This window comes from Lucilia cuprina, chromosome 6 (genome assembly GCF_022045245.1).
Source record: "Lucilia cuprina isolate Lc7/37 chromosome 6, ASM2204524v1, whole genome shotgun sequence".
NCBI lineage: Eukaryota > Metazoa > Arthropoda > Insecta > Diptera > Calliphoridae > Lucilia > Lucilia cuprina.
In genome coordinates this window covers 19,535,672-19,559,235 of record NC_060954.1, presented here as the reverse complement: position 1 = coordinate 19,559,235, position 23,564 = coordinate 19,535,672, and the positions used below count along the sequence as shown (strand labels likewise).

The 23,564-nt window shown below is 29.5% G+C and overlaps 1 protein-coding gene across 5 annotated transcripts in view; it reads left to right on the top strand.

Moving 5' to 3' along the window:
* The window catches only part of LOC111677490 (RNA-binding protein fusilli), a 71,000-nt gene extending 50,304 nt beyond the window's left edge, over positions 1 to 20,696 (top strand). For 3 of the 5 annotated variants that reach the window (XM_023438613.2, XM_023438612.2, XM_023438611.2), the window contains exons 7-11: positions 2,811 to 2,921; positions 5,903 to 6,173; positions 6,256 to 6,570; positions 6,650 to 6,796; positions 7,133 to 8,740. In XM_023438613.2, the coding sequence (XP_023294381.2) occupies positions 2,811 to 2,921; positions 5,903 to 6,173; positions 6,256 to 6,570; positions 6,650 to 6,796; positions 7,133 to 8,320 (2,032 nt within the window). In that variant the 3' untranslated portion in view covers positions 8,321 to 8,740. Of the gene's footprint in view, positions 1 to 2,810; positions 2,922 to 5,902; positions 6,174 to 6,255; positions 6,571 to 6,649; positions 6,797 to 7,132; positions 8,741 to 18,088; positions 18,344 to 19,171 lie in introns of those variants that run through there. The other 2 variants (XM_046954899.1, XM_046954900.1) reach the window with 2 other exon arrangements.
* Positions 20,697 to 23,564: the final 2,868 nt, after the last annotated feature.

Sequence of the window (23,564 nt, the reverse complement as noted above, 5' to 3'; positions counted from 1 at the left end):
CTCTTAGGATATGCATTAGAAATTTCAACTCAATAATAAACATTTTCAAATATAATTCAAATAAACAACAACAAACAACCACTTGATAATTATCAGTAGAGCATGTTAAGATCTTATATATACAAAATATAAACTCACACATGTATGTGGAACGGACTAGAATATGACACTTGCAGTCATATCGCATCGAAGATTACTTAGTTTTTGTTTCTTTAAAACATAAACAATTGTTGAGTGATATTCTCTTTAAAGAGTAATAATTGTAGGTTTTGGTAGACAGAGAGAGAGAGAGAGAGATAAAGAGAGAGAGAGTTAGGTGTTTTGTCTTGATGTTTTAAAATTCATATTCTGTGCAGATATCAGTGATGGGTGTTGTTATTGAAAAATTTAGTACCTTTTCTCAAGTATTGGGAAAAATATAGATGGCATTTAATGTTTAAAATGTGGTGCCATTGGATCTTCAATGATCTTAGTTTTCCCACTGTTATATAAAGATGAAATTGGGTTATCTACCGAATTTCTTTAAATTAATACGTTGAATACTTTGTTGAATGGGGGTGGTTTATATCACTTGATCAGAGACCTTTTAATAGAAAAGTTCATAGACCAGAATCTAGTCCTTTTAATAGATCACAGACTAGTCCATAAAAAATTGTTAAGTGATATTCTCCTTAAAAAGTATTATTTGTAGGTTTTGGTAGAAAGAGAGAGAGAGAGAGAGAAAGAATAAAGTGTTTTGGTTTGGAGTTTTTAAAATCCATAGTCAGTGTAGATATCAGTGATGAGAATTGTTATTGAAAAAATTTGTACTTTTTCTCAAAGATTGGGAAAAAATCCAGACAATAGACTAGATCGTAGACTAGTCCATAGTGTATGAACTGGATCATTGATTATTCTGTATACTAGTCCATAGACTAGTTAATGATGTACATATACTATTCCTAAGTTTAGTCAATATGGACTAGTGCATAGATTTGTTCATATATCACAGACTAGTCAAACTAGTCCATGTACTAGATTTTATATCATTCTATAGATTAGTGCACAAACTAGTTCATAGTATAGTGCAAAGACTAGACTATAGGCTAGTACATAGAAGTTCAAGCTTAGGCTTTGGACTTGTCCAAAGTCTTAGTCTATTTTTATGACCCTTTCAATAAATCACCGACTAGTCCATAAACTATTTCAAAGTCTAGTGAATACAGTATTGCAATTGCTAGTTTATGGACTAGTCTTGCCCATAGATTACGGACTAGTCCAATATGTAGTCACTAGACCATAGACTAGAGGCTAGTCCATATATTAGATTATAGATTAGTCCATAAACTAAACAATAGTTTATTTCATAGACTAGACCATGGGTCAGTCCATAGATCATAGTTCATGAACTTCATAGACTAGTCGAAATGTTTAGTCCATAGCCTAGTACATATTCTAGTCCAAAGGCCTATAATTGGTTAACAGATTTATCCATTAACCAATCCATAGTTTAGTCCAAAGATTATTCCATAAATTAGACTATAAACTAGTCTATATTCTAGCCGATTGTGTAGTCCATTGACTATTCCGTAGACGAGTTTATTAGCTAGCGTATGAACTACGCCATAGATTAGTCTATAAACTAGTCGAATAACTTGTCCAAACATTAGTTCAGCGATTTTTCAGTAGAAAAATTTTCTTGAATACACAATTTTTCAAAGAAAAAGTACCCAAGTACTTTTGCTATCCCCGTACCATCACTGTTCTCTTATGTTTGAGCAAATGTACCTTAATTTTTACTCTATTCTTTTGTTTATGTGTGTTTTTTTTTATAGTTCAAAATACTCTTGCATACTTATTGGAATAAATTTCGAAAATCGAACTTGTGTTTTTGTTGTTCATTTTAAAGAATGACACTTTACTTTCCGTCAAATCTATTTGAAACGTGCTCTCTGGCTTAAAAGTGTAAAAAGATCATGAAATCAACAGTAGCTATTTACACTCTAAATACAACTGACGGGATTCAACAACCAGAAGATTTGAAATATTAATTTAAATCTTACGGATTAAAACGCATTGATTTTAAGTTAAAAAAAAACAAAAGAAAATAATCAAATATACGATTGTTATCGTAACGTTTACTCTTAGTTTAAAGAAAAAGAAAAAAATAATAAACAAAATTATCTAGCAAATGTTATATATTTAATTTAAATAATTACCAAGTGTTGGAACTGAAAAAGGAACATAAATCCTAAATTTTATGACAAAAAATTCCACATAGAAAACATAACTAAAGTCAAAAGGAAATTTTCTTTGAAAAGCGAGTGATAAAGTGAGTGATTGATTGCAATTAGTAATTATACAATCAGAAATGCTAACAAAATAATACAAAATATAAAAAAAGAATAAAAAAAAAATACTAAAATATTTTATTAAAGTTCTATATGTAGATTAAGTTAGCAAGCAAAGTGTTTGGTAAATTTTCAGCTAAAGTCAGCAGTTTTATTTTTTCCAATTCCGAGTTATTTGGCTGACTGTGTAGTGCAAAATTGATTTTACAGAAAACGTGATTTTTAAGCAAAAAATAGCTGGCAAATAAAATTTGTAATAAATAAAAAAATAAATATTAAAACAAAGTAATCATTTATTAACTTATTATGTATACATATGAATATGTAATATTTTTTTAGAACCAATTCAAAATTATATTAAATAATAAATTACTCACTACACTGTATAAAGTTAAAATCTATTTTTCGTATTTGTGTGTTTTTTGTTTCACTATTCTACTTTATTTAAATTTAATTTATTTCTCTTTGATATCTTTTCAGTTCAATTGATGATGAAATTGATGGAAATTGTATTGTAAGAGCTCGTGGTCTACCTTGGCAAAGTAGTGATCAGGATATAGCTAAATTCTTTCGTGGTCTCAACGTCGCCAAGTAAGTAAAATAATATGCAAATATTTCATTATTTACATATCTGTATGTAAATCTTTTAGGTATGATGTATAAATGATTTCCTTTTCAATTGTTATTTGAAATTTTAAAGCGGTTTCTTTACAATTTTGGTTCTGGAAATTTAAAAATATCGATATCTGCTCTATGTCTTTGCATATAGTTATCTAGTTTTAATGTTTGCGTATTTCTGTCTAATGTCTGTATTCTAAAAAAAACTAGATTATACAGACTATTTAAAGTATTAGAAATAAAAATTGAATTAATTGTTTGGAGATTTTGAATTATTTATATGAATAAATAAATACAATCAGGTTCGAATATTTCTGTTAGGAGGACTAAATGATCATGGCAACCATACCTGAAACATTGGAAAAATATGGCTGTCTGTAAACGCAATGAAACTGACACTATTATAAAATATTCAAGAATATAATGATCACTGTATTCTAGTTGACGCAACCATATTTTCTTAAATTCATTATCATTAAACTTAAGTTAAAACTGTCTTATTCATAAACATTTATTAAAGGTTTATAGAACAAATTTTGTATCAATATGTTATTTATAAACGTTTAATAAAAACTTATGAATAAGTAAAAACGAGGCCTAAATGGAAATTACTATAGAGGAGGAGAGACTTGAAAGTTAATGAATTCTATATTGCAAATGAAAAGTACTTTTGCTGAGTCTAACAAGTATACCTTTCGTCCCATGAGTATTTGAACTCACTTTCCTGGAAGTAATTCCTTAAGAATTTCCCAATCAGATATCCCAAAATATATGGATCTAATCTCGACAAAAGCCTGATAATGGCAAAGATAGTGCTACATAGTTCCCTCTCTACATATTTGACATTCGTCTAAATCCAAGCGTGCAATTTTCTGTGCGTCTACTGAGTATACGTACCATACACCCTAAACCTGCTCGTTTTGAGTTGGTTTCTCATCCTGCTCTCGTTAGGAACGCTTCATAGGATCTTTGTGGCTCTACCATTTCTACCATTTTCACCATTTTATTATTCTAAGACACTTTAATGGAATCTACCAACCCTATTTTTAATTCTGCCCTCTTTATATCAAATTTTTATTAAAGCTTTTATATAATCCAATACGTTTTTGGATTTAACTTTATCAGCTGATATCGACCTAATTGCCTTACAATTGTCATAATATATGTTAGCACCTTTTGTAGCCTCCCTAACTTTGGAGAGCAGAGAGAACTATGAGGTATTTCTGAAGAATTTAAGACAACCCTAATCACGAAAAACATATAACAAATTTCCATCAAGGGCCTAGATAATATTCCCTTGGAAGAGAGTTTTAGAGCATTTTAAATGCTGTGCAAACAGTAGCAGTGGATGACTTGAGTTCCGAATTTTTTAGACGCCTATTTATCGATAGTATTCTGTATAAGAGTAAGGCAAATATGAACTACCTTCCGTTAATTCTACATTCTTTATTCTTCAAATGCCTTTGTGATTTGAGTGTTGTAGAGATTGGTTTATATTCCGTCAAACATGTGTCGTTCGAGGTATGATCCAAAAGATATCTACGTAGATATTTATAGTCTCGAAATGTTTATCGCTGCTATAGCGTAAATATTAGCCTGAAGTTAACACCAATTTTCAGGATTTCTTCGGAATCATAGTTTGATTCCTTGACTGATATCGTTGTAGTATAAATACCTGTTGGTAGTTCGATTATAGCTTGGCTGTCGGTTAATATTTAAATATTCTTATTTAAATTCTATAATACAATAACAAGTTTGTCGCTTTCCTGAATCTAAAATTTTTATGATTTAAACTCCTCATTCTATTCTTTCCTCGATTTTGGATCTATTCGTGTTTAAAGATATGTATCTTATATTGACTACTGCACAGCCTAATCATATGTTCGCAGAGATTCCGATTTCATGATTTCAGATAAAGCAAAATTACATATATTTTAGGAGTCCTAGATCAAATAGCTTGTTTAAATCAATTATTTCAAATTCCAGAATACAGTCCCACCGATGTGAACATTTTAGCGAGGATCAACTCGCTTATAGCAAACGAGTTCATTCTTAAAGCAAAAGAAGTTCACGTCTAAACTCCCCATTCATTAAAAAAATCTTTGTCAATTCAAGTCCTTGACATTCTAACATTAGAAAATGGAAAATAATAACTTGTCAATGAATTTAATTTATATTTTTTTAAAAAGAATTGAAACTTATTCATTTGTAATTTTATGAAATCTTGTCTATATTCAGTTACGTTTTAGTAAATATATTTATACATAAATATTGAACTGATAAACAATTTATTACTATATAATATAAAATATTTGATGCTGAATCACTCATCTCTCTCAGTTTTGTACTCTTTCCACTGATCTGTATTATGATTTGAGCAGTATTGTATACTGTAGGTCAAACACGCACTGATAACAGATCTTTTAAGGTTTACAAGTAAATTTACTTTAAGACTTTTTAAATGATAAATGTAATTTGAATTAATGCATATTTTCATTATTTAGAACTTTGATCATAATTTTATAAAGAGGTATATATGTACATATAATTGAAATCAGGAAAATTGCCTGATTTTAATAATTTTTCTGCTAATAATGGTGTTTGTTCTTGGAACTACTAAAATGCATTTTTATCTGTTTTGATATTAATTTATTTAAAAATATCAAAATCCAATATATTTATTACTAAATACTTTATAAATATTTTCCAATTATTTTAATTCATATAATTATTGTTAGAGTTTAATCTCTTATAATCTTTTGTGTGAATTTTAATTAATTTTTTTTTGTAATTAAAATTCTTCTATATTAAATACGTAATATATAGTTTTAATAATAGTTTACTGAGAATAATATTGGTGGAAATATTAAATGATTAAAACAAATTGTAAACCGATTTCAAAAAAATATATATATTTTAAAGTCTAATTGAGTTTAATATTTCTATTTTTGCAGAGGCGGCGTAGCATTGTGTCTTTCACCTTTGGGTCGTCGTAACGGTGAAGCCCTAATACGTTTTATTTCCCAGGAACATCGCGACATGGCTTTAAAACGACACAAACATCATATTGGTAATCGTTATATAGAAGTTTATCGTGCCACCGGTGATGATTTCCTATCCGTAGCTGGTGGAGCTTCCAATGAAGCTCAGGCATTTCTCTCTAAAGGTGCCCAAGTTATAATACGTATGCGTGGCTTGCCCTATGATTGCACAGCTAAACAAGTGGTGAGTGTAATGTGAATCACTTGGAAATCTATTTGATCATTTGTAAAATAACATTTATCTTTATTTTCTAATAATCTAATAGTTGGACTTTTTCACAAATGGCGAAAACCCTTGCAATGTGCTGGATAACACTGAAGGTGTTCTCTTCGTTAAGAAACCCGATGGTCGGGCTACTGGTGATGCTTTTGTTTTATTTGCCAATGAAAGTGATGCTCCCAAGGCTTTGGCTCGTCATCGAGAATCGATTGGTCAACGTTATATTGAGTTGTTTAGATCAACCACAGCCGAAGTGCAACAGGTTTTGAATCGTTCTTTGGATCCCAAGACCTATGAACCAAATCATCAGCCACCTTTGATAGCTCAATTGCCTACAATGCAATTGTCTTTGTTGCCACAAGTAAAATTAGTTTTTCTATATTTTAGTGGAATGATTTTTATACTTAAATTTTATTTTTTTAAAATTTCTTCTTTTGTAGCATCTTATAACATCGGGTACTACTAAAAATTGTATACGCTTAAGAGGTTTGCCTTATGAAGCTCTCGTCGAACACATTTTGCATTTCCTAGATGATTTTGCAAAACATATTATATTCCAAGGTGTACATATGGTCATCAATGCACAGGTAATGAATAGTTGTCTATATAGTATAAGTGAAATGCGTACAAATCTTTATGTTACTAAAATGAAGCAAAAGTTTCGCTCAAAAGTTTATGGGAGAGAAAATAGAACATTTTCCTCCCTCTCAAACAAACTTTAAAGATGAGCAGTAAAAGTTTCTGTATTTTAACATATAAATCATGTCATTTGTAATGAAGATAATAAGCACTAGAGAAAGGCTTCTATCTCTGAGAAGTTTTAATTCTCTTCATTTTTTAAATATAACCCTTCAAAAATACAATTTTAAAAAAGCGTTTCCCAAATTAAATGTTCTAAATTTGTTTTAATTCATTATTTGCAGGGTCAACCCAGCGGTGAGGCCTTTATACAGATGGATTCCGAGGAATCAGCTCGCTTGTGTGCCCAACGCAAACACCATCAATTCATGGTGTTTGGCAAGAAGTATCGTTATATTGAAGTTTTCCAATGTTCAGGCGACGACATGAATATGGTCTTGAACGGAGGCTTACAATCACCAGTACCAGCTGCTCATGCACACCCCCATTTGGGGGCTGGCAAACAACCATCACTTTTATCACCGGGTATGTTAGCACAACAGCCGCCGGCCAACGCACAAACTATTAGTCCTCATACGCATGCTCACACTCATGCCCATGCTCATGCTTTGCAATCACCGCCCTCTGTTGCGGCAGCCGTTGCGGCACTCTCACAGCCACCCCAATTAGCTGTGCCGGCCACAGCTCAAACGGTCTCGGTAGCTGCCGGTGGTCTATCGCCCTATATGGCAGCTACCGCTCCACCGGCCGCTGTACCACATCCGTCCTTGGCTCAAACTGCAGCAGCGGCTGCTCAAAATGCAGCAGCAGCTGTGGCAGGTTCTCTAACCAATCACTCAAATCAATTGCCTGTGCATACTGCCTCAGCATCAGCGGTTAGTCCTCAGGCAGCCATGACATTTCCCTTTAATCTTTCATTACCCCCTCCCCCTACAGCGGCCACAGCTGCCGCTAATTCGGCTTTGATAGCCCAACAACAGGCTCAATTTATTGCTCAACACAATTTGTTGGCACGCCAACAGGCAGCTGCTGCCGCTTCTGTAGCTGAGCAGCAACAAATGTATACAAATGTTAATCATTTGTTTATGCAACAGCAAAATGCTGCTGCCGCTGCTGCAGCTATGGGACAGGCCAGTGCCTCAGCTGCTGGTCAGCCTCAATTTGTCTTTATGCCACGCCCCTATTTCCAACCTTTTCCCTTAGGCTACATGCCCGCTCAGCAGAGCTATCAGTTTGCGGGGGTTATGCATCAACCACCTGCTGCCACTGCAACAAGCGGCATGCATGCTGCCGCTGCAGCAGCTGCTGTTAATGCTGCTAATGTGGCAGCCGCTGCTTCTTTGCCACATTCCATGAAACGTTCATATGAGAACGCCTTCCAACAGGAAGCCAATGCCGCTGCTAGTGCAGCCAAACGTGTTTTGACCCGTCCACCGGGAAATTTCTATCAATTTTACAATCCCGGCATTTAAATGAAAGAGATCTTTGTTTTAATGAGATTTATAAATCGAATATGAAAATGACTGCAAAGCAGTAGTTATAATAAACATATATATTTGTTTAAAACGATTTTGCAACAAAATAAACTCCATTACTTTGCTCAAGACATTCCAATTTATAAATAGTTTTATAAAATTTATTAAGTGCTTCCATTAAGGCCTTCCCCAGCTGAAAACAAACTGCTAACTTGCACAAAACAAGGGCGGTACGATTGCAATATTTAAAAAATAAAACTTTTTAAACAAAATAATAATTTAATTTAATTATCATTTAAAAAAAAGAAAAATCTATTTTCTAATTTTCATCATTTTACATTCATACAATAATTGATTGAATTCTTTGAAATTTACAATTTATCATGGGTTTAACAATTTACAATTTTTTTAATTTTATTTGTTTAATATTTTTTTACTTTTAACTTAAAATTAAGTTTAATTTTGGAATTTTTTTCGTTTAAAATTAAGTTTAATATTTTGAAAAAACAAAAATATAGCTTTAAGTCTAAAACTTTTCTTTTAGAAAAAACTGAAGCATTTGCACAAATTTATAATTTATACTTAAAACATAAAAACTTTAATTTAATTTTAATTAAACAAAAAAGGATTTAAAGTTAAACAAAATTATTTCCTTTAAAAAAAATCTAAAAAACAAACAAACAATATTTGGCAGCTTTAAACTTAAAAAACTATCTCTTAAATCATTAATTGGGCTTTGAGATTTGGTTAAAAAAAAAATCAATTAAAAAAAGACATTAAGAGGCTAACATTAATCAAACACTGTTTAACGGAATTAAAAAAAAAAACTTAAAAAAAAACTATTTCTTTAAAAACCAACTTCTTTTACTAAGTGCAATTTATTTTTAAAAAATAAAATTTTATTTTATCTTAACATTTTAAGTATTTAATATAATTATTTAAATAATTAAGTTCAACCGTGTTTGATTAATGTCTGGTGTTGGCTTTTGCATACAATTTGGATTATGAAAACATAAAAAAATTGTCATAAAATCAAAAAAAAAAAAAATATATTCTATATATATTTTTTTATATTAAATGGTCTGACATTTATTTATTACATATTTGGGCATTTGCAGTTTGTTTTTTTATTAAATATAATTATAAATTAATTTAAATAACTGTGTTTTTCAGGCTTTAAGTTTATTGTAAAAACTATTTTTATTCGCAAACAAAATCAAATCAAAATTTATCACTTTAGTTTCTGGTTGGCTCATTTGTGACATTTTGTTTTTTTTTTTGGTCTTTTTGTCATCTTTAAGTAAATTTCAAAATTTTTTAAAACATAATTTTGAAATAATCATTTGAAATAAGTTATTACTCGTTATTGAAAACTTTTCCTAAATATTTTCAAAGTTTTAATTAATAGACAATTTCAGAAATTTAAATTGGGTCATTGCAACTAATTTCATACTTTTGGTTTCGATTTTTAGAGAGCTTCATATACTTCTACCACAATGGATACGTACAAGCCTAAAATATCCTTGAGATCAATATGAGATCTTTTAATAGATAAAAAACTATCATTATTGTAATTTCTTTTCTATTTTTGTTTTGGATTTTAAAAGATATTTTAATATACATACAGCTAAATCAAACTGGATATACTCAGAACCCCACGATGACCTATAGATCTATATATATCAGATATAAACCTGACAACTTTTTTATTGAATAAAGCGATAATTGACATGATTTCTTTACTGCCTTTGTTTTGGATTTTAAAGTATATTTTCATATATCTGCAGCTAAATCAAACCGAAAACCCTAGGATATCCTATAGACCCATATATATCAGATCCCATGCTGTCCTATGATCCCATACTATATATCAGATATAAACTTAAAAAATTTAAATATATTCAAACCTATAATTAACTTGACTTCGGCATTTTGTTTAGGTTCTTAAAGATATTTCACTATATCTACAGCTAAATCAAACTGGCGATACTCACATCCCTAAAATATCCACCCATCCATATATGTATATCAGATATAAACTTGATAACTTAAGATCGTTTAAAAACGATCAAGAAGTCAGGTTGTTCTTTGATTTTGTTTTGGATTTTAAAAGATATTTCAATATATCAATAGCTAAATCAAACATGGATTTACTTAGAGTACCACGATGTCCTATGGACCCATATATATCAGCTATACACATGAAAACTTTAAATTGATTAAAAACGATCATTAACGTAAGTTTTTCTGCTATTGTTTTGATTTTTAAAAGATATTTCAATATATCTTTAGCCAAATAAAAACTGAATATACTCTCAACGTCACGATGTCTTGTGAATCCTCAAATATCAGATAAAAACATGAGACTTGGAAAAGATTCAAAACAAATCATTATCATGAGTTCTTCTCTGTTTTTGGTTTGAATTGCAAAGGGGATTTCAATATTTCTTTGGCTATTACTGTGGTATTTTAAACTTATTAAAATCGATTATTATCTCTACTTGAGGTTCAAATTTTAAAAGAGATTTCAATGTATATAAAACTACTAACAATCCCATGATATCATAGGGGTCCATATATATACATATTAACTTGAAAAACTTCAGTCGATTAATACTGATCATTAAGGGGAGTTTTTCTCTAAAGATATATTTTTTTTTAGAAATATAGCTGTTGTTGTATAGGGACGAACTTTGATCGTGTAAGACTCCAGTCGTGCCGCTGCACAGTTGTAATTGTTATGATCAAATCCAAAAAAGCACTTTTTATCGAAACCAAAAGTTTTAAATTTGTATATTAATTGCCATGCAATTTACCAAAGGTTTGTGGAACAAATTTTGTATGAAAATTTGTCTTATAAACCCATGATATATTGTCATGAATAAGGCTTTTAAACAATAACCTTTTATACTTTGCTTTCAATCTGAAAATTGTCTATATTAATTTTCTTAAAAAAAACTTTTCTTTTTTCTAATTTCTTTTTAATTCGTACTTAAATTATTTACTTACATTTTATCAATTTTCACTTTTTTTTAAATTTAAAAAAATAATATTAATTATTAATATAATTTAATAACATATTTTTTTACATTAAAACATTATTTATACATATAATTATATATTAAAAGAAAATATATATTAATTATTGTGCGTGAGTTTAAAAAAAAGGGTAAACTAAGAAATTTGTTGGTGTTAGTTACAAAATCATTATGTTGTATAGATTTTTATTTAATTACTCGTATTTATTTATTTCTGTAATTTTTTTTCTTCTTAAATTTAAATGTATGTTTTGTTATTGTCATCACTAATCCATGTACACTAGACAACAGTTTCAATATAATTTTTGTTTGTATTCTATCTCTTAATTTTTTTTTGCTTTTATGTCAAAACTTTTTGCGCTCTATCTTTAATATGTTTGCTGGGTTTAATATCTTTTCATAGTACTCGTATATGAAATTCATAAAATTTACTTTGTTGGGTTGTGTATTTCATGCATTCATGTTTTTTCTTGTTTTAATTTTCTAAAATTAGAAAGTGAACTTTTAGTTGTAATTAATAATTGAAATTTCATTTTCTTTTATTAAAAAAATAGATGTATAAGAGTGAGTACTCAGGAAATGAGATTCGTGTTCAGCAATGAGAGCCTCTATAAATAAGAATAGTCTGAAATACAAAAGACCATTAAGTTACAAACAGTAAATGTCCAGGAAAAATTGTATAACAGCAACTAGTTTTAGAAGGCATAATTATTGACTACACTAATTTGATCCAGTATAAAGGACAAATATACATTCAGTACCCAAATTCCCAATAACTTACTATATGTAGTAGAAGGACTTAATCAACAACATTTTTTAGATTTTTTTAAATTTCGATAAGTTTGAATAGCACTTATTTTCCTGGATTTGGTATCTTTTTCTGCTGACTTTTTGAAAGATTTTAAACCCCATTAAAAGTTGGAATTTCCAAAAGTACAAAATTTGGAATAGACAAGTATAAACCAACACTAAAGGATAAAGCTGCTCCTAATATTAATCACAGAATTTCGCAATCACATCAGGTTTTAATGAAAAAACCCCATAACTGAGACTTTTTTTGATCAGAAAACTTATTCTATCGTCTTAACAATAAACCTTGAACCTTTTTATATATGTTTACTTTTTCAAAATATTTTAACGTAAAACTTAATAAATAAGAATTAAATTTCAAGAATTTTATTAGGACACCTGATGATATGGAGAAGTTTTTATGACAGATTCGAATTTTGTACATTGAAACCCGCTCATAGCTGAGATGTTGTAGTAGCGCTAAGACATCTTTTCGTTATATCTGCTTACTTTTTCAAAATATTTTAAACCTAAATTTCTGATAACAGATTCGAGTACAACTCTATTTTCTAGAAACGTCTGCGGACTTCGTATATTTTGTTATGTTGTGTAACAAGAAATACAATATAGATTGTATTCTGAAACTGATTACAGCTTCAATTACAATTCAAGTTTTACCTATTTGTAATGTGTAATAGCAATAACCTATTAAAAATACTTGTAATTGTAATCGTAATTGAAGTTTTGTCAATAGGAACTACTTGTTAATGTAATTGAAAATGTTCCAATTACAATTACTTTTAACTGTGAATTTTATTCCTTATAATAACATATAAACACTTAATATTTAATAACGCTTAACTGATTGATATACGGTAAACTTCAATACAATTACTAATAAATGTAACTGAAAAATCTTCAATTACAAGTAATTGTAATTAATTATTGCTCAATCACTGTGTAGATTGTAATTGATAAAACTTCAATTAAATAAAAGAAAAATAACCAATTACTATGGTCATGGCATGAAAAACTTTATGTAATCATTATTCCAAAGCCCGGATTAAAATACTTTCCACGTTCTATCCAAGTATTCTAGAGCGAATATTATAACACGTCAGAGAGTAAATTTGTCGGTATATGTTTGAGATTGTTAATTTTTTCATCCCGAATGTTTAAGTTTTTAAAAGAGAGAGGGAGCGATAGAAAGAGGGAGAGAGAGATTGAGAGCAAACTTGTCTTAATTTTTCCATAATAGTTTTTATAATAGTCTAGCTCACGAACATCGAATTACTTTATGTAATCATTATCCCCAAGCCTGGTTTCTGTTATTATCCCAGATCGTCTGTAGTCTACACAGAGAGACAGAATATTATACGATTCTTGCCGAATGTTTGAGTTTGTAATAGAGAAAGAGATAGAGAGTAAACTTGCCTTTATTTTGATACAAAGACTGAAATAGTACTGATTTTTTCATAAAAGTCTATTGACTAGTCAAATGAGTAGTCCCAAAAGTAGTCTATTGACTGGTTTCTTTAGATTAGACTAGATACGATACAACAACGAGACTTAAAAATTTTGGTCTATTGTCTCCACCGAGTAAGTTCTTCTTACTCGAAGCTGGTCTATTCTATCAAAAGACCAGTTTTTTTCCATTAGCTTAAAGTATGATTACTCGTTTATGGACTAGCTTGGGCAGATTTTGACAATTGTTTTGAATATTTAAATTTCATAAGATTTTTGGCACAGTGTACATGATAAGCCATTTTTTCGAAGGACCTTTTTTGTAGTTTTCCAAAAACATGCATAAATTTACAGATAATGATTTTGTAACTCACAGCAAATATTTCGAGTAAATCCTTTGGCACTATAAAATTTTTTTATATAAAAGAAAATTAGTTTAAATTTACAATATTTTTTTTATAAACTTTGTACTTTAAGTACAGCAAAAATGTAGCAAAAACAATTTAATAATCGACTTTAACAAATTGTTGCTCAAAAAGGAATTGCTTTCAATAGAGTAAACTATTAAAAAATACATTTATATTTTTAAGTTTAAAAGAAAAAAATGCATGATTAATTTCTGAAAACAAAAAAAAAAAAAAAAAACATTTCAATATTTAGCATAAAGAAGTGTTTTGGGTTTTGAAATAAAGTGCCTTATTAAATCTAACCTGGGATTTTACATGGAATCAAAACAAAATGCTTTTTTATGTTAAATTAAAAATATTGAAATGTTATAGAATTAGAAGAAAAAGAAAAAAAAAACATAAATTAATTTAACTAAAAAAAGATATTTTAATTTTGTTTTGATATTAAATAATTTTAATTAATTAATTAATTATTTTTTACTTAACATAAAAACAATTTAAAATATATTTCCATTTTCTTAATTTTGAATTATTTACTTAAATAAATATTTAAAAAATTAAAAAAAAACATATTATCTACTTAATATAATGTTTATATACAATTACAACAACAAATATATAATATATTCATTTAATTAAAAACAAACGAAAACAAATTTAAAACATTTCTTCAAAATTTAGTTTTTGTATGTGTGTGTGTGTGTGTAAATTTCTCTAGTGTTTTTAACTTGCATAATTTATTTAATTTCTCCTTGTAGGGTGTCATTCATTTATTTAGCATTTTTATATATATATGTATGTGTGTGTATTTTTCCTATTTTTAATAATTTTTTTTCTCTATTACTCTGGATTTATTTTAATGGTTGAATTTTGCATTCATTTTACTTTAGAAAAGTGTGTACAATTTTTTCCATTTAATTTGGTTTCTTAAAAATTAACAAAATTTTTTGGTGGTTTCCTGCAACAAAATAAAACCAATTGTTAATTAAATGAATCAATCATAAAAACAAACAAAGTGGTCTTAAAGGTGGCTTTAATATTTATATTTATTTTAGTTTATAGTTTAGTTTTTAATTGTATTTAATTAAAAATTAAAAAAAAATCTCTACTACATACCAACATACATATGTAACTACGTGTGTGTCTTGTAATGTCCGCCCCATATTTCTTCAATTAAAAACAGATTCTTTGGATTTATAATCTTGGGTTCAAGGTGCTGCCGTGCAAAACTGCGCATACAACTTATTTTCTTATTTTTTTATTTATTAATTTTATTTTAATTTATCTATAACTATTTGTATGTGTTTTTGTGGATGGTGTTAACAAATACATAAAGTATAACTGCGTTTATTTTGAAGCTGTAAGTAATTTTTATAATATCGTTTAGTATATCGTAGAAAATGTCTATAACATTAAACGTTACATGGAACATCTTCTAACATTTTACATTTTTTAGATTAAAACAATTTTTAAATTTTTCTGTTACACAGGCCGACAAATATTGAAACAAGTCGAACACTTGAGACCAAGTTGTACTTTTTAAAAGAAATAATCCGCGCTGAATCTGAATTTGACAGATTTTCTCCATCATATCTGGGATTTTAGATATCGTTTGAAAAAAGCCCTTTTTAGGGTGCTGATATCTCGAAGAAAGAATAAATTTGTCTTGGTGCTGTTAGAACGTCTCAAAAAGGCCTGAAACTGAAGTTTTTTGTTTTCAAAATCTAAGTCTCGAATCTCTGAAGTGATGTAGAAATCTTGAGGGCAGATTTAGATTCAGCGCAGCACAATTCTTTAGAGTACATTGTCTCTGGGCTAAAAATTTTTTGGTCTGTGTTATTTTTAAAACTTCAAAGATCATGTTAACGGTCCTCGTGATTTCAGACATTTGTAAGTTCATACATATGCATTTTTAAAATGCTCTCTGTCGATGTCTGTTATCTTAGAAACGTATCTGACTTTCTTAGTAGTTTTTAATGCTTCTTGGTGGAGCTCTTTTCCATCATCTGGACGTCACTAATAAACGTGATAGGTTTCATTACAAGAACCAAGTAGTCAATCGAATTAGGGAGGGAAACTTCGATGAGACACTAGACTATACAGACTATATCGTTCCCACGACAATCGGTTCTTCGCACCGGATCGACTCGGAGTTCAACGAACAACGACCAAGGATTGTCAACCCAACCATACCGACTTTACACGTGTCGCTGCTTCAACAACAACAACAGACTATATAGTCTGAACTACTACGAAGTGTACTAGATATTTAAAGCTATTGAACAGTCATAGACGAAAGGGTATACAAAATGTAGCACTGTAGCCATATGATAGTCAACGGACGAATTCATGGGATAGTCGACGTGCCATAGACTAATCAGTTGAGTAGTTAAAATACTAGTTAATAGACCATTGGGTAGTGGACGAACTTGCCAATGTACTATATTATTGACTAGCCAATAGAGTAGTTAAAAGAATAGTAAAGAGACTAGTAAATAGACTAGACATTAGACTAGTTAGCAAATAGATCTGATTATACTCTTTTTAATAGAGTATTCCATTCGCTCATCATCAGACTCGTCCATAGACTAGTCAATATACTAGTTCATAGACTCGTTCATACACTAGATACTAAACTAGTCCTTAGTTAATATAGTAGTAGAGTCTATGGAATTGAATAGCGTAGTCCAGAGAGTCCATAGACTATTCTATAGGTTTGTCTATAGAATGTAGAGTCTAGTTAATAGTCTAATCCAGAGAGTCTAAAGACTATTCTCTAGATTAGTCTATAGACTTCTCAACAGCTTAGTAAATAGACTTGCTCTTGGGTGGATTAATACACTAGTCCGTAGAGTAGTAAATAGAGAAATCTAGGGACTAAAATACCCGATAAAATTTTCAATACACATTGTATATTCAGAAGACTATTAGAATACTTTTGGTAGTACTTTTGACCCTAAATAATACACTTCCGGTAAATATTTACACATTTCCATGCTTGGTTCAGACTAATGCAATTTTCTAATTCTTGTTCCGACAAATATATATCTAAATCTCTTTCTAACTTCGCCATGTTTAACGTTTAATGTTTTCATTCGGGGGCAGCCTAATATGCAGCCATACATTTGACATTTGTTTAGCATTTGGATTTTCATACTCCCTTTTAGTCGTATATAACGTTATGGTATAATTCTTTCGATTAATTTATTGTAACGACATTTTACTTTTTAGCACTGGAGCTTCTTTTTTTAAAAAAATATATATTTTAGTTTTAGTTTATTTTTATACATAATTTCCTTTAATTAAAAGTGATTGTTTATTTTACATATAGTTACATTAAAATATGTGTGTTTCGTTTAATTTTTATACATTTACTATTTTTACACAAAAAAAAAAAAAAACTATAATATTCATCATCGTACGTACTTTTTTGGTCCAGAGTGTCAGTTGTATTCTACTCTTATTGGTGGTGCTGGTGGCATAAAAATTAAAAAAAAAACAAAAAAAAAAAAATACTGAATTGCAAAAAACAGTCTTCTTATTCATGATGGGTCACTGGTAATTATTAATTTTTTTAAATAAATGTTTTAATTTAATAAATTTTGCTACGGTGAGTGCTTTTAATTTTAATTTAATATTATTCACACCTTTTCCTTTTCTAATTCCTTTTAACACTTTTTAACAAAAAAAATCTTTTTTTTTCAAACAAAAAACACTGTATTAATTCTATCACTTGTGTTGTTCTCTTTTTTAACTTATAATAACTTAATTAATAAATAATTTTGAGTTTGTTTTGAATTTTGTTCTTACAACATTTAAGTTTTTTTTTTTAATAATTTTGGATTTTTATTGTAAATTTTAATTTACACTCGTCTACTGTTTGCTAAGCTTACAAATTTCTCAATTATGCATTACAAAATAATCAATAGTAAACGAGTTTAATTGAATACCCCTATTATTGTTACTTTTATATTAAAAATTATTATGAAAATTAAATTAATAATTAGTGATTTTGTGTTTTATTTTAAGAGTGATTTTTATTAAAGAATTTTACATTTCTTATTTAGGTGCCTCTGTGCTTGGTCCACCTTTTGGTCATTTTGGTCCATTTCCTCCGCCAGGCCCTATTTTGGCTTCACCTCATCGTGCTCCTCATCATCCGCATGGTCCTACACATCCACCGCCACATCCAGCGGCATTTTATCCACATCCTTTAGTTTATTGGCCATATCCAAGTCCTCCAGTATCGCCAACTACTTACTTTAATCAGCCTACACATTCGCCTACTCATGTGCCTGGTAGTCATGGACCACCTATGGTAGGTAAATATTGCTTTGTATTCCAATTTCAAAATTACTTAAGTATGTGAATAAGACTTCTTCAATAAGAACATTATTATAATTTCACTACCTCATCAGACAATGCTGCAAAGACATAAAGCTCACTATAGTTACTGTTCTACTATAGACTACACTATAATCCAGAGTATAGACTAGATTTAGACATGATCATAGTCCAAAATACATATAGACTATCCGTAGAGTAGTCAAAAGACTAGTCCATAGGGTAGTGAACAGACTTACCAATGTACTATATAAAAGTCTACCCAATAGAGTAGTTAAAAGACTAGTCCAGGGATTGATCAATAGATTAATCAAATGACTATTTCATTAATAGACTAGTCCGTAGTGTTAATATACACCAAACCATAGTACAGACTGTATACTAGATCAGATTATAGACATTAGCATACTACGGTATATACACTTAGTCCAAACTATAGACTATAGTCGATAAAGTTCATACTATAGACTATAGTACATACTATAGACTAAAGTGCATACTATAGACTAAAGTGCATACTATAGACCAGACTATAGTTCACACTATATATCAGACTATAGACTTGAGTCCAAACAATTACTGTACACAATTACTGACATTACTGTAGTCCACACTTTGGTCAAAACTATAGGATAAACTATTGACTTAACTATAGTATAGACCAAACAATAGGTTATAGACTAGACCAAATAACGGACTAAACTATAGATGAAGTTATTACCACTAGTAATGACTGTATATACTGCCTTATCTCTATATAATATTTGTAACTAATTGATTTGTATTCTTTTCAATATATTTTTCAGTATTCTCTCGATTATATACCCGCTGTACAACCAACAAATTACGCTAATCCAACATCACCACTAAGTCCTCCTACAGTGGGAATTCCCACAAATACTAGTGGCCTAATACTCTCACCAAATAAGACACCAACTATGGCCATAGTGCCAAATCCTAAGCAATATCCAGCAGTTGGAGCTGGACCACCAACACAATCACCAACTATAACACCCATCACACCCACCTATCACAGTAAAATGGCTTTACCGCCACCACATCCACCACCAACACGACATACTCACACAAACATCTATCATCACTATAGTTCGCCACCGCCTATGCAAACTGCCGTAGTTTTGGCGGCACCGCCTAATCCAGCAACAGCAATTGTAAATACACCACCAGTTGGCGTCTTAAAAACGTCTCCAATTGAACAGCCATTGCTTGCCATCGATACCAGTCATACAGTAGAACGTAATGCTTTAAAAACTAATGCGAAACTGAAAAATTCATCCTCGATAGCTGCAGCAGTGCCGCCGGCTGTAACTGCTAAGGCGGTTGTAGCAGCTACAGATGCCACCACCTCTACTTCATCTTCAAATACATCCACTGCTGCTATGAATGGTACAACTGCTATAGTCACAAATCACTGTGTGGAATTGTATACATCATAGAAAATACTAAAAGCATTACAAGCTTTAACTATTTCTAATACAAAAACAAAAAAGAAGTGCTACTTTATAATCACAAACAACTACAACAAAAATAATTGAGATTTCTATTAAAAAAAGAATTTTATTTTATTTATTAAACAAATCAAATCAAACCACAATTCCTAATCTTGCCAATAGATGGCCCATCTATTATTTATTCTAATAATTTAAATCACCTTGCATGTGGTTGTTGCACAAACTCAAAGTTTAAGCCAAGTTACAAACCTTTTAGTCTAGAATAAATTTTTTCAAACCAAACGAATCTCGAATGCTTACAAAACGGCTCCTTTAAATTAAATTAAAAAACATTCATTGTGTCCTCATTTCAAACTCGTTTTGTTGTTTGATCCTTTAAACAACAAATGCGAGTATTTTTAGTTAAAGTTTTTTTTCTATGTTTATAAATTAAATTTAAACAAAAATTATGATATTGAAATACTGAAGAAAATAGCGAAAAACAATTAGTTAATTAAAAAAATATATATTATTCTAACAAATTAGCCAGAAACTAAACTTCGCTTCTTAAATTAACTAAATTAATTAATATTTATGCAATTTTCACCAACCATTTAACGAAGTGAAGAAAAAAAGAAAAAGAAACCAGTGTGCAGTCTTAAGAAATTATTTGTCTAACAAATATAAAATTTCTTTCTGGTTAGAAAATTAATTTATACAAATTTTGCATGTTAAACATTTTATACAAATCTTCTAGTGAATATAATGAAACCAATAATTAATACAATTTCACAATTTATTAAAATAAAAAAAAAAAAAAACAATAAGTAATCACATGAAAATATATAACGAAAAACAAAACCCTAGTCAATAGTAAAATTATTTATGTTTTTTTATGTATTTAATTATTTAAATGAATGTTATTTAATGAAAAATAATAAAACAAATTGGTTTACCAAAAAAAAAAAAAATTAAATTAAATTCTTAATAAAAAAAATGCATCTCCAAAAAAAGAACAACAAAATTTTCATAGAAAATTTTAAGCAATTCGTAAAGTTAATACAAAGAAAAATTAATTTTGTAAAATTTACAAATACATAATTTTAAAATCTTGTCAAAACTCTCAATAATTGTTTATGTTTGCTTAATTTAAATGTAATTAAACTTTCTGTTTATATTGTTTTTAATTTTGTCAAGTCTTTTTATTAAATTGTTTTTAAATGTTTTAAATAAACTATGTATATTTATAATCGAAAATTTCTTTATGTGTATGTTTTTGTGTTTTGAGTTTAAAGTTTTTGTTGAAACATGCTGTTAGTAAGAAGTGTCTATGCTTAGTAAAGACTATCACCCGACACTGTATTTTGTCAAAACTAAATAGGAAACCAAATAGGGTTGTCAAACTTCAATGATTTTTTAAAGTTGTACAATGCATGAAAGTGTTGTAATATTCACATTGTGGTGATTTTAAGAAATCGATGTCGAATTTTTTTGGGGCACCCTCCTAAACTGAGACAGAACTAAACCTGTGTAATAGATTGAAGTCGAAGTGCTTTACGTGAACACCTGCCTTGACGCCTTTTTCACGGTGGTCTTTTTCATCCACTAGGTGAGAAAAAATAACAACTCACCACTGCCCCTTTGTGTATCTCACGCACACGAAGGTTGTAATTTTTGTATATAGATGAACTGGTCCATGTACAAGCACTTTGCTGAAGTACTCGAACTATCTTGCCATAGTAGGCCCGTTGGGGATGAACAGGTGTCACGAGCAAACTCAATCTAACCCCGTTAATAAAGTCGATCAACCACACAACTGAGATGGCTCTGTGGTTTCGGCAACAGCACATAGAGTGATGTGATTGGTAGTTCGAAACACGGATCATACCAATGAACCATGTTCTAGAGTAAACGCACTGTCATGTAGTATAATCGCTGATAAATTAAAGATAGGGCAGTTACGACCATGCACCACATATCCGTCTCTTCTTCTTTATAGAGGTATTGGTAGCACCTCTTTACGCCTGGATTGCAATACACCAAGATTGGATTTAGCATAAAGGAAACATGTCAGGAGGCGGCCTCTGAGATTGATTATCCAAAATTTGCACTTCATTATTCTGCAGACAGAGTTATAGGATATAAAACGGGCTACATATTGAAATACATACTGACAGTCAATTTAAGCCGATTTAAGAGCTATCAATGCTGGATATACGACTTCAAACTTAGCCCTTAATTCTTAAGGGCGAAGTTTGAAGTCGTAGTTGGATAGATAGGAAAATAAGACTATATTTAAATAAAAGTTTATAATTCCTATGTATTTTTATGCGCTGAGTTCAAATATCGTGTTTAAATTTAGCTCTAGTTTTTGAGATATTGCGATTTTTGTACAGATATTGTTTACGTAACTTTTTATAGCTTTTACTTAATTTTGCAGAACTGGAACTAAATTGCAAAGTTTTTTTTTAATAACATGGAAATCTATACAAAATTATCTTTTCAAAGAATATAATCATGATGACAGTTATTGCAGTATAATTAGCAATATAACACTACTTTCGGATAAATTCATTTGAGTTTTTTCAGAAAGTACAACCAACTCTAACAAGTAATACCATTTTTCGGTTAAAATTGTAAATTCTTTAAAAACTAAGTGAAATATTTCTAATTGAATTCATTTGTTTGGTATTTTTACATAGGTACTCATGGATTCAAAATATTACGCAATTCACAATCGATGCGGTAACGTTGTATGTCATAAGTTTTCACAATTTTTTGGTTTTGTATCAAAATTCTTTGTCTGCGAAATATTTATGACATATGATACGATATCCTTTCTTTTATAAAATATGATGTTTGTTAGGGCTTGTCATGATGTTTGTGAGGATCTTATTGCTTCCAAAGTTTCATATTTTTATTTATGATATATGAAGAACAAATATTGTTGAAATTAAAAAAAAACACATTAACCAAAAATTATGATTTTTTTCAAAATATTTCACTATTTTTTAACTAATTTCCAATTGTCAATTGAAATTGCTGTTATTGATATGTGTTGGTACTATTTTGTAAAAAGAAATCCAACTCGTTTACCTTAAATTAATGATATAAGGATAAAAGAAAAAAGTACAATTTTTAACTTCGCTACAGGACATCCAAGGTATCCTGTAATAACTGTCAGCATGATTATAATCTAATGATAGATAATTTTATGTAGATTATCATGTTGGTTAATAACTCTATAAATTTTGATGCGGTTTTGAGAAATTAACTAAAAATGTCATAAATAACGTTTTTTACAAAAATCAAAATATCTCAAAAGCTATAGCTAATCGAAAATTTTCATAACAATTTTTGAGAACAGCGGTTAGAAATACATAGCAATTACGTAGTCAGTGTTGTTTAGCGTTATACATCGTTTTGAAATTTAGTTGTTACTGATGTAGCTCGTAATAATTTTAAGTCAAAAGCTCCTAATTGTTTATTAAACGTTAAGTCAGACTCTGAGCTTCAAAATTTCGAATAGATTCATAATCGAAGATTATCTTAATTGTAATGTAGCTTTGTGAAATCACAATGTTTGATATTAAATAGGTGAAGTTTTAATAAATCAGGAATGGTAATTTTGTTGTCTGTTTTATCTTTATTTCTTTAATTTATATGTAATCACACGATTAGTTTCAATTAATATATGTCTTTCGAAAAATGTGGTAATGGAAGGTTTACTTGTAGACCAATGGAAATA